This window comes from Oncorhynchus mykiss, chromosome 13 (assembly GCF_057628025.1).
Source record: "Oncorhynchus mykiss isolate SJ-2025 chromosome 13, ASM5762802v1, whole genome shotgun sequence".
NCBI classification, from domain to species: domain Eukaryota; kingdom Metazoa; phylum Chordata; class Actinopteri; order Salmoniformes; family Salmonidae; genus Oncorhynchus; species Oncorhynchus mykiss.
Genome location: NC_143034.1, coordinates 60,669,748 through 60,680,587, shown reverse-complemented (window position 1 = coordinate 60,680,587; position 10,840 = coordinate 60,669,748). Strand labels below are relative to the sequence as shown.

Genomic DNA, 10,840 nt, shown 5'->3' with positions numbered 1-10,840 from the left:
GTAGTGCTGGGCTGGAACAAAAGCCTGCCAAGACAGCACTCCGGGACCAGCGTTAGACCCCTGCCCTCAACACCAAGAAGACGAAACAATTGACTGGAATGACAGTTTAATCACAAACCCAGAAGTGTGAACAAAGAATAAATAAATACACTGACAAACCCTTTAATTTACAAGTCTATCTACAAAAAGAAAAAGTGGTCTGGATACATTAGTCAGCACAGTACTACACGTTCCAGGTCATAGGAGTAGTTTGAGTTCTAGAACAACCCTTTTCCATCTCGGAGGTATACAACCTCACCCACAGAGGGCTGGTGTGGGTGTAGTAGGCCTTGGTTCCAGCCAAGCTGTAACATACCTGTTGATCCAACTCGTCTGATGGTAGAATCAGGTGTTTTTGCTTGGCTGGAACAAAAGCATGCACCTTTATGGGTAAGGTTGGCCACCCCTGTATTAGTACATTAGTTAAACATTCATACAGCATTTCCCTTCAATAGGTTCATCTCAAGATCAGACTGCAGCTGAGGATTTCAAGTCTAAAAATAATTCCTTTCCTTGTATCTATCTGCACTGACAGAACTGAGCTGGTTAGAGCAGATCTCATGCTTCCTCCTTTCCTATGTTTTTTAAGTGCAGATAAAATTAGATAAGAGGAAGTCTCCCGACTATTGCGGTACACCCACCTTCTCCATGATAAATATTGATTTATTACAATATACAAGTGCGGAATCATTTCTGCAGCAGAAGCAAAACATTTCCCCCCAATGCAATCCTCATAACCCATAACTTGTTTATACTCATAGGCCTCTATCCTTGTCCCTTCTCTTTGTAATAACATTTGTAGTCAATTACACAGTACTTTAATGGGCTGCTGATCCAGTTAAGTCCATAATGTACTAGAGTAGGATATCTCACATATCCAGAACCTCCAACACAACGTTATGGGTACCTTTCTGACCACTTGTCAGTCCTCTATCCTTATTATTGGTTAGAGCATCAGAGTATGCAGGCGCCTAAACCTTTTATCTAGTCCTTTCAGATTCCCCAGTGGTCTCAAACATTGACACATCTCCCTCCCTCTGGTTCCTCTTGGTCAGTGGGTCTTGTTGGTCAATACTGCTGCTGTGTGGTTGGGTGCGAGTGTAGGAACTGGTGTGTGAGTCGCTGTCTGGAAGAAATACATCTGAAAGATAGCATAGAGGGACATGTGTAAAGGGTTAGAAACTTAACGAAGAATGAGGGACGTGAGGTTTATAGCTAGCCATAGACTGAAGTAGGGTGTTGGAGATGAGACATTCCCATTTACATTATGATTAGGGCCTGGCTCAAACATTTTTTGTTTAAGTAAAATGAGGACTAATTTCTATACAAATGTCAGACCATGATCACTGCCATTCTTCTTCAAATTATTTGAACAGGGCCTAGGAGGATGGGGCTAGGTAACTATTGCCCATAGCACTCTTATAGTGGGCTCTTACCTTGCAGCCAATTGATAGCAGCGCATGGAGAACGACGATTGTTGCCACAGTGGCAAAAGCAGTCACCTTGGTGTCATCGCGGACGACAGGCCAGAAGGTGAGCACCAGGACCGACCCAGAGATCACCATGGCGACCAGGATGAGGAGCCATCGGAGCCATTCGAATGGTAAGATCCACAACACCTGAGAGGGAGGTGATTGGTTTGTTACTTGAGAATAAAATGTTCGGATTGGGTCCCAATCAGATAGAAATATACTATAAAGGAAAGGGTCATATTCACTAGGCACAAAAACAAAAGAAAACTATGAAACCGTAAAGTAGGTACCACCTGAACTTCATTTTCCATTGCAAAACATTTAGCTAGGAGATTAGTAAGTTTTGCTAGCTGAATACAACCCAGACATTCACTAGTGTGTCTGCTGACTCACTGAGGTGGGGATGTAGATGAAGAGGGAGTAGCCGTAGACACACACTGTCTCCAGGAAGGAGTAACCACTCTGCTGCCGCTCCTCCCTCTGCCTCCAGGTCAGGAAACCCCATACACCCAGGGGCACCAGCCAGGCATACAGGAAGATCACTACTGCAGCTATTGTCACTGAGGGAGTGAGAAAAAGCAATCAACATCAACACTGCTATTGCATGTAATATAACATGGTCTTGAAAAAGGCCTCTGTGCTGAAAAGTAAAGATAAAACAGTCAACAATCCCCTTTGTTTACATAGCAAATCTCACATGAAACCATTGATAAGGAGCCAAGCTGTAACCCCCAGGTACCATACCTCTGTGGAACTGGGGTCTGAAGTGGTAATCGGGGCTCCCCAGAGAGTTCAGGAAGGTGGACAGGTTTCCACTGATGGCCAGAGAGAACACCAGCGTCACGCAGATCCAGAAGGGACCTGGACATACGGGGAACCAGGAGGTAAGGTTAGTCTGGGTAGAGGTGGTTCACATTACAACCTAAGATATGCAGAGTTTGGCAAACTGTCGTCCAGTTTTACGGCAATAAAAGTTAACATTCTACGGTCCATTCTAATTCAGATCTAACTATCTAGGAACAATTTGATCTACGCTATAGTGGCGATTTGTGTCCCATTACCATATAAATCCGGACTCGACTGGAGGGTATGTTTGATAAAGTGCCGTCCTGGTAAAGGCATCACCGACCCCTTGACCCTGTCCAGCACCTGCATCCCATGACAGGAAGTCAGTCAACCAATGGACATTGTACAGCAACTAACACCACTACATTTACAGTTTCTATATGGCAGATGTTAAACAGCAACATATAGGCCAGCCTCATGAGTGCAGATTAAACTGTTATTTCAAGCATATTGTACCTGCATTGTATCCACATTGAAGAATGACTGGTAGTACTCAAAGGTCCAGAAACCGCTAGTTTGTTTCTCCCCTCTTAGGAGCTGTAAACAGTAATGTCAATCAGTTATCCCCATATTGCTTGGTTTTTGGCTGTTTGTGCAAACATCATTACAAAAGCAAAATTTCAGATTATCAATGGAGCGATGTGATTGGACTCATTCATTGTCCTGACCTCTGAACTCTCCTCCTGTCCCTCATCATCGGACATGTCCAGTTTGATGTCCCCAGTGGCACCGGCCGGGAACGTACTGCTGGAGCCAGACATACTGAGGGTGGAGGCCCCAGGGTCTGCTAACAGCAGGTCAGTGGCCTCCTCAAACTCTAGAGGAGAAGACAGAGGAGGTTAGAGTGAGGGAATGAAGGAGGGACCGAGAGAGGAGGTGCGGGACAGTGGCAGTGAGAGATGAAGAGACAAGGTGAGAAGTGAAGATGAGGTGAAAGGGGATAAACAGAGAGGAGGATGGGAGCCACTCCATGCGCCTCACCTTGGAACTTCAGATCATCTGGACTCGCCATGGTAACTCTGGAAAGATGACCACCTCATGCAAGACCTGGAAGGAGATGAGAAATGTACTCATAACCGTAGAGTCGGACGTATGGCAACAGTCTGTTCTTCTCCCGGATAGGGTAGCCTGCTAGCTTTTGCTACATATGGACAAGATGTTCTCTTTGTTGGCTGCCTTCTAAAGCATACGTAACAGCATCATGTGTAGGCATGCGACATCGAATATGCAGGTGCAATTTTTTAATCTGACAAATGACAGATTGTGTTGATCTGTTTGGCAGGCAAGCAGTCTGTGTGTCATGTTTATGCCTATAGTTTACTGTAACTCTAGCTAGCTAGCTTCAGATTTATAGTCAGTCATACGTTGGCCGTCGTGATCCGATATTTACCTGTTTGTTGCAGGAGGTTCTGTTGTGTTTTATCCGCAATGCGAGCCAGTCAGCTATGTTAGCAGTGCTGACACGACCACCTCGCTAGCCTGACAGCTGTCGAGCTAGCACTGTTTTCTCGCTTTATATCTCAATAGCAACTCACCTAACAACAGCAGCACATAGTTAAATCTTTTTTTTAAACGTGTACTGCGTTGGATGTCTGAATAAACTAGCTAGCTAATGGTGTTAATTTCAACCACGGTGCACTAAATTCACATTATCACTCGCCTGTTCCACGTCACCTTATGTACACAACCATCCTGTGTTGGCTCAAGACGGATCATCGTGTTCACGTGACCAGGTACAGACGGAAGATAAATGTGCCAAATGTGTTTTCTTTGTAATAGGGATGTTACCCGAATGTAAAAAAACGAAAAAACATTTGTACTTACATTATATTTATTAGTTTCTAATGATATTACAGGGATTTAATAACATTATTTTTAAGCAGAACTGGATATTAGATATTAGTTTTTTTACGGGAAAAATAATAATAATACAACTTCTCACTGACATGCCATTTTGTCTCAATACATTTTTTTTTTTAAATTCCCATTGGAAATTAATGTATTTTCCGGTCCGCTGTGTTTTTCCGATCCGAGCCAGTCCGAATGTGAACTTCCGGAACGATCGGCTTCTGTCTGACGAACATGGCTGCCTCGTGGGTGCTCAGGAGATGGTGCTCCACCTCTATAGCAGAAGCAGGAGCAGCACCCGTCAATGGCACCCGATGGGAGAGGTTGAAAAATAGCAAATTGGGTAAGAAATCGATCTATCTCTTGGTTGCCGTGTTAGCCCACCACGCCTTTACGAACCTGAACGAACGCATGATCTTTCTTGTTTAACTGTCTTGCCAAAGTCATTCATGGGGTTATCAGATTATGTGACATTAGCTTCAAACAAACTGTATCACGTTGTGGTTTTTACACAAGTTAGATTTGAAAATGTACTTCATACACGTCTATGTAAAGGCATTGTTAGCTTTTGATCCTTTACAGTTGCCCCTGCTTGCAATCACAGGGTGGAGGAAGGCACGCGACTGAAGTTATTGCTGTGACCTCTCTCTGAGACAACCCCTGTCAGTTTGGAGATGCAATACAATACAATACAGTGTTGGCACACAAAACATTATAATTGTGTGCATGCCTCACTACCATGTCTAGGGATATTGTGTTAGTCTGTTTTGCCATTGTTTTCATCTATCTTATCTCGTGTGAATGCTGTCTGTCTTTTTCTCACAATTCTCTCCCCTCTCAATCAGGTGTGTGGTTTAGCGGCATGTCCAGAGACTACAAGGAGGCGTGTCGTGAGATTGTGGTGGGCGCATGGGAGAGGCCAATCAAAGCTTCCATCTACCTGAGCCTTCTGGGTGGAGCCGGCACCTGCATCTACACAAACCCCGACGACGCCTCCTTTGAGACCACCGTCCTGGATACAGCCAATCAGCTCGGGCTCCTGACGCCGTGGATACGCAGTGGAACATCGGATGGGCACGTGCAGAAGCTGACGAAGCTTCGTAACGAGGGAAGGTTACGTCACCTCAGCCTGGGAGTGGTCTCACTCACCTACTTCGCCGATTACAACCCGGACGCCAGTCTTTACGAGGCCCAGTGCTCCAACCTCTCTATCCCCTGGAGGGAGCTCCACACGCGGGTACTGGACGTTGGCTTCGCGGGTCGCTGGTGGATCCTGGACCATAAGATGAAGGACTATGATGTGAACGATGAAGAGTTCAAGCACCTGCCGCCTGCTATGGCCGCCACAGTGCCCCCTGGTGTCCAGGGGGTGGAGAATAACGAGAGGCTGCACAAAGAGTCATGGATGCCTCTGAAGACGGAGGAGAATGAGGAGAAGGCATCGGCAGCCGTAGAGGAGGAGGGGGGCATTGTAGAACAGATAAAGATGGACAGTTTAGATCTTGTAGAAACAATAAAAATAAAGACAGGCATTGTAGCTCAACCACAGGAGATAGCTGACCCAGAACCACAGGAGCTACCTGACCCAGAACCACAGGAGCTGACGCTTATAGAGACGGAGACACAGGAGTAGCAGACACAAGCTCAAGCAAAGGCCTAATGTGTCATGGACCAATGGACTCACACTAGCAGGACAATGACTGCTGGACGCATAATGAGATGGCTGAACAAGAATCTCTAAAAGGACATATTTATTGGATGTTGACAAGATGATATGTGTGTATAAGAGTACCTTCTGCACTGTTTAACGTGTTATATAGCGCCCAAGCCTATTAACACTCTGGACTATAGCTACACATGACATGATGTTAAAGGGTCTCCTTTATAGAATATATTACTGTTAACAGTTTATTAATGATACTGATTTGGTATGTAGTGCTCTATACTGAGATATGATAATTGATGCCATGGTCAGCAACCGAGATTCTCTAAACAGCCACTACAAACTTCAAATAACTTGATATTCTCTGGCACTTTTGAATTCATTTTAGCCAGTAGTTCTGAAAGTAGAGCTCACGAGCTAAAAGTGGTTCCCGGAAATGGCGTACTACGTCACATGTGCACCATGTCATTGCTCTCGCTCTGCTGTGTGCATCTTGTTAGCTGCCACTCAAATGGTAAGGGGCTGAAGCTCATTAGCTAGAACTAGAATTGTTAGGGGGCTGGCCCAGGTGGGGGAAAATGTAGGAAAATGGCGAAGCACAGCTTCCAGGAAAACAGTTGCTTTCAAACTAGGGATTTCGTGGTTAATTGAGGTGAAACAGTAATTCTGCTCATAGATTATGCCTGTATGAACTACACATTGACACATCCAGCCCAAAGCGGGAGGTTTAAAAAATATTTAGAAGTCGCCAAAGTTCCGGAGCACGTCTTTAACAATACAATAAACCTCCTCTAAATGGTCTGGATTTATTCATTATGAATTATTGTCAAATTAAAGTACTATTGGAATGAATTTGAATTTTGTGATGATCATTTCCTCTGAATACCTCCCCATGATTTGATCTTAGACAAAGCAGAGGCACTATCCAGGGAAGAATATACCAAGATATTCAAATTAAGTGGAACGGGTAGCCATTTTTTATTCCTCCAGTCCAGACTGTTTTTCAATACTTTCCTCCTCAGGACTAATATCACAGTAGCATTAATTCTCAGTGTGTGACTTCTTCCATAAGAAGTGCATGTTTGTCTCCCTGAGGTAAGTCAATCAGTATTTTTGCTGCCGCTTCTTCCTGGGATTATAGAAGCTGTGTATTGCTGTGCTGCCCTTCAGGCAGATAGAATGGGCATCCTTTCTTCCTAACGTTTGAGAGTAATTATTCTGTTAATCATATTGCCTTTGACCAACCTCCCTTATCATTGTGGAGCTTAACTCATTTTGTGGAAAAATCCTCTCCAGATTAATCTCTCTCATACCCTTCTAGCTCTCTCTTTCACTTCATCTCTCTTCTCTCTCTGTTCATGTCTGTTATTGATCCTGCTGTTGTCTTGACACTGATCCTGCTTTGGCTCCAGTTACTGATCGCCATCTGATCTTTAGGACAGGATCATTCATCCTGATCAGGGGCCATTCACACAAGGACGGGGAGCTATTGAGGTCTGCAACACAAGTCAAGGTGGACTAATAGTCTCTCACACAAACAACTAGACTCTCAAGCATGCTCAAACAGAACTAGACTCTCAAACATGTCTAGACATATACACAGCCTACATCTCACTCAGTGCATGCCAGATGTGCATGATATCTCTGAGCAGCTCAGCAACATTATTGTATCTGGATGATGGCTACTTGCAAATACTCAGAGAAACATACACACTAACAAAGGCAGCAGTTATCAGAGTACGAGTTTCAAAAGGTGACTGAGGGCCTGCCCTGAAGTTGGCCCCCTCTTGGATCTCGACCCCTGAGGTCCCGATTCTTTGTAACCCAACCCCAGGATGGAACCAAAGACTAACCTGAAACTGACCTTTTTTTTTAAAACTAGGCAAGTCAGTTAAGAACACATTCTTATTTACAATGACGGCCTACCCCGGCCAAACCCAGATGACGCTGTGCCAATTGTGCGCCGCCCTATGGGACTCCCAGTCATGTCCAGATATGATCCAGCCTGGATTCAAACCAGGGACTGAGATGCAGTGCCTTAGACCTCTGCGCCACTCCGGAGCCCAAAGGGGTCAAGAGGTGAAACAATTGTCATTTACAAACCACTGGTGAGGACGGTCGAATGTCACCTACGAGAGACAGGTGTTCTGGATCAGAACTGCCTTAGTAGAAGGATGAATATTTTATGGTTCAAAACCCCTTGTCAAACCTAATGCTCATGAATAATACAAATTATTCAAACCAAACAGCCTTGTTTTGGGATGGTACTCATACACTCTGTTTATGTGTGTCAAGTCCACAGAACTAGAATGAGATACTATTTCTATGGTCAAGTCAATATAGGCAGTGATAATACCAGTCTACAATCTCCTTTAAGACAAATGGGTAAGAACATAAAATGTACTAAAACTGTTTTAATCAGCGTGGAATTCCTGTCATCCATCATCACTCTATCTTACATCCTTCCACCCAGCTGTCTCTCAATCCCCTTTCCCCTCTCATCCTTCCACCCAGCCGTCTCTCAATCCCCTTTCCCCTCCTCTCATCCTTCCACCCAGCCGTCTCTCAATCCCCTTTCCCCTCCTCTCATCCTTCCACCCATCCGTCTCTCAATCCCCTTTCCCCTCCTCTCATCCTTCCACCCAGCCGTCTCTCAATCCCCTTTCCCCTCCTCTCATCCTTCCACCCAGCCGCCTCTCAATCCCCTTTCCCCTCCTCTCATCCTTCCACCCAGCCGTCTCTCAATCCCCTTTCCCCTCCTCTCATCCTTCCACCCAGCCCCCTCTCAATCCCCTTTCCCCTCCTCTCATCCTTCCACCCAGCCCCCTCTCAATCCCCTTTCCCCTCCTCTCATCCTTCCACCCAGCCGTCTCTCAATCCCCTTTCCCCTCCTCTCATCCATCCCCGATGCCCCCTTTCGACCATGACTCCCAACCCCATCCCTCTCCTCCATTGACTGCTGATGGTCATTCTCTCTACCAGAGGGGTCAGTGTTGTCATTGTCAGTTTGTGTGGTCTATCAGCAGATGACCACTGCTGGTCAATCAGGTTGGTCTCATAGACTGGACATTACATAGTAAAGGAACATCTGGGACACTCAAATTAGTATGATATGTTACTTTTGATTTATTTCTGTTATGTGTCACATGTTATGTAACATGTCACATGTCTGTGGAACTTGTTCAGTTTATGTCTGTTGTTGAATCTTGTTATGTTCATACAAATATTTACACATGTTATGTTTGCTGAAAATAAACGCAGTTGACAGTGAGAGGACATTTCTTCAAATCAAATCAAAGTTTATTTGTCAGGTGCGCTGAATACAACAGTATTTACAGTGAAATGCTTACTTGCAGACTCTAACCAATAGTGCAAAAAAGGTATTAGGTGAACAGTAGGTAGGTAATGAAATAAAACAACAGTAAAAAGACAGGCTATATACAGTAGTGAGGCTACATACAGACATCGGTTAGTCAGTCTGATTGAGGTAGTATGTACATGTAGATATGGTTAAAGTGATATGATGAATGAGAGTAGCAGTAGCGTAAAAGAGGGGTTTGGCGGGTGGTAGGTGGCACACAATGCAAATAGTCCGAGTAGCCATTTGATTACCTGTTCAGGAGTCTTATGGCTTGGGGGTACAAACTGTTGAGAAGCCTTTTTGTCCTAGTTTTGGCACCCCGGTACCACTTGCCATGCGGTAGTAGAGAGAACAGTCTATGACTGGGGTGGCTGGGGTCTTTGACCATTTTTAGGGCCTTCCTCTGACACCGCCTGTTGTGGAAGTCCTGGATGGCAGGCAGCTTAGCCCCAGTGATGTACTGCGCCGTACGCACTACCCTCTGTAGTGCCTTGCGGTCAGAGGCCGAGCAGTTGCCATACCAGGCAGTGATGCAACCAGTTGCTCTCGATGTTGCAGCTGTAGAACCTTTTGAGGATCTCAGGACCCATGCAAAATCTTTTTAGTTTCCTGAGGGGGAATAGGCTTTGTCGTGCCCTCTTCATGACTGTCTTGGTGTGTTTGGACCATTCTAGTTTGTTGTTGATGTGGACACCAAGGAACTTGAAGCTCTCCACCTGTCCATTACAGCCCCGTCGATGAGAATGTGGGCATGCTCGGTCCTCCTTTTCCCGTAGTCCGAAATAATCTCCTTAGTCTTGGTTACGTTGAGGGATAGGTTGTTATTCTGGCACCACCCGGCCAGGTCTCTGACCTCCTCCCTATAGGCTGTCTCGTCGTTGTGCCTACCACTGTTGTGTTGTCTGCAAACATAATAATGGTGTTGGAGTCGAGCCTGGCCATGCAGTCATGGGTAAACAGGGAGTATAGGAGGGGACTGAGCACACACCCCTGGGGAGCTCCAGTGTTGAGGATCAGCGTGGCAGATGTGTTGCTACCTACCCTCACCACCTGGGGGCGGCCCGTCAGGAAGTCCAGGATCCAGTTGTAGAGGGAGGCGTTTAGTCCCAGGATCCTTAACTTAGTGATGAGCTTTGAGGGTACTATGGTGTTGAACGCTTAGCTGGAGTCAATGAATAGCATTCTCACGTAAGTGTTCCTTTTGTCCAGGTGGGAAAGGGCAGTGTGGAGTGCAATAGAGATTGCATCATCTGTGGATCTGTTTGGGCGATATGCAAATTGGAGTGGGTCTAGGGTTTCTGGGATAATGGTGTTGATGTGAGCCATTACCAACCTTTCAAAGCACTTCATGGCAACGGACGTGAGTGCTACGGGTCTGTAGTCATTTAGGCAGGTTGCCTTTGTGTTCCTGGGCACAGGGACTATGGTGGTCTGCTTGAAACATGTGGGTATTACAGACTTAATCAGGGACATGTTAAAAATGTCAGTGAAGACACCTGCCAGTTGGTCAGCACATGCCCGGAGCACACGTCCTGGTAATCCGTCTGGCCCCGCAGCCTTGTGTATGTTGACCTGTTTAAAGGTCTTACTCACGTCAGCTACGGAGAGCGT

General features: G+C 45.6%; 2 protein-coding genes across 2 annotated transcripts; one reads left to right on the top strand and one right to left on the bottom strand.

The window, feature by feature from the left end:
* Positions 1 to 89: 89 nt before the first annotated feature.
* LOC110486745 (protein YIPF1) lies at positions 90 to 4,432 on the bottom strand. Its single transcript, XM_021558573.3, has 9 exons — positions 3,748 to 4,432; positions 3,339 to 3,404; positions 3,026 to 3,174; positions 2,814 to 2,894; positions 2,573 to 2,660; positions 2,256 to 2,372; positions 1,905 to 2,071; positions 1,476 to 1,658; positions 90 to 1,180 (listed from the first exon to the last, which is right to left on the bottom strand). The coding sequence occupies exons 2-9, from the start codon at positions 3,367 to 3,369 to the stop codon at positions 1,091 to 1,093; spliced, it is 906 nt and encodes a 301-aa protein (XP_021414248.2). The 5' UTR covers positions 3,370 to 3,404; positions 3,748 to 4,432; the 3' UTR covers positions 90 to 1,090.
* Positions 4,392 to 6,720, top strand: timm29 (translocase of inner mitochondrial membrane 29). The gene is made up of 2 exons (XM_021558574.3): positions 4,392 to 4,548; positions 5,051 to 6,720. Exons 1-2 carry the CDS (start codon positions 4,440 to 4,442, stop codon positions 5,836 to 5,838), a joined length of 897 nt encoding a protein of 298 aa, XP_021414249.3. The 5' UTR covers positions 4,392 to 4,439; the 3' UTR covers positions 5,839 to 6,720.
* The last annotated feature ends 4,120 nt before the right edge of the window (positions 6,721 to 10,840 follow it).

Bases quoted from the DNA above. Each gene is read 5' to 3' on its own strand.
- LOC110486745 (XM_021558573.3), bottom strand. From the start codon at position 3,369: ATGGCGAGTCCAGATGATCTGAAGTTCCAAG. The intron at 2,072-2,255 runs GTATGGTACCTG...TCACTCCCTCAG, and splicing joins CAGACCCCAGTTCCACAGAG to TGACAATAGCTGCAGTAGTG. The intron at 1,181-1,475 runs GTAAGAGCCCAC...GCTATCTTTCAG, and splicing joins TGCTATCAATTGGCTGCAAG to ATGTATTTCTTCCAGACAGC.
- timm29 (XM_021558574.3), top strand. From the start codon at position 4,440: ATGGCTGCCTCGTGGGTGCTCAGGAGATGGTGCTCCACCTCTATAGCA. The intron at 4,549-5,050 runs GTAAGAAATCGA...CCTCTCAATCAG, and splicing joins GTTGAAAAATAGCAAATTGG to GTGTGTGGTTTAGCGGCATG.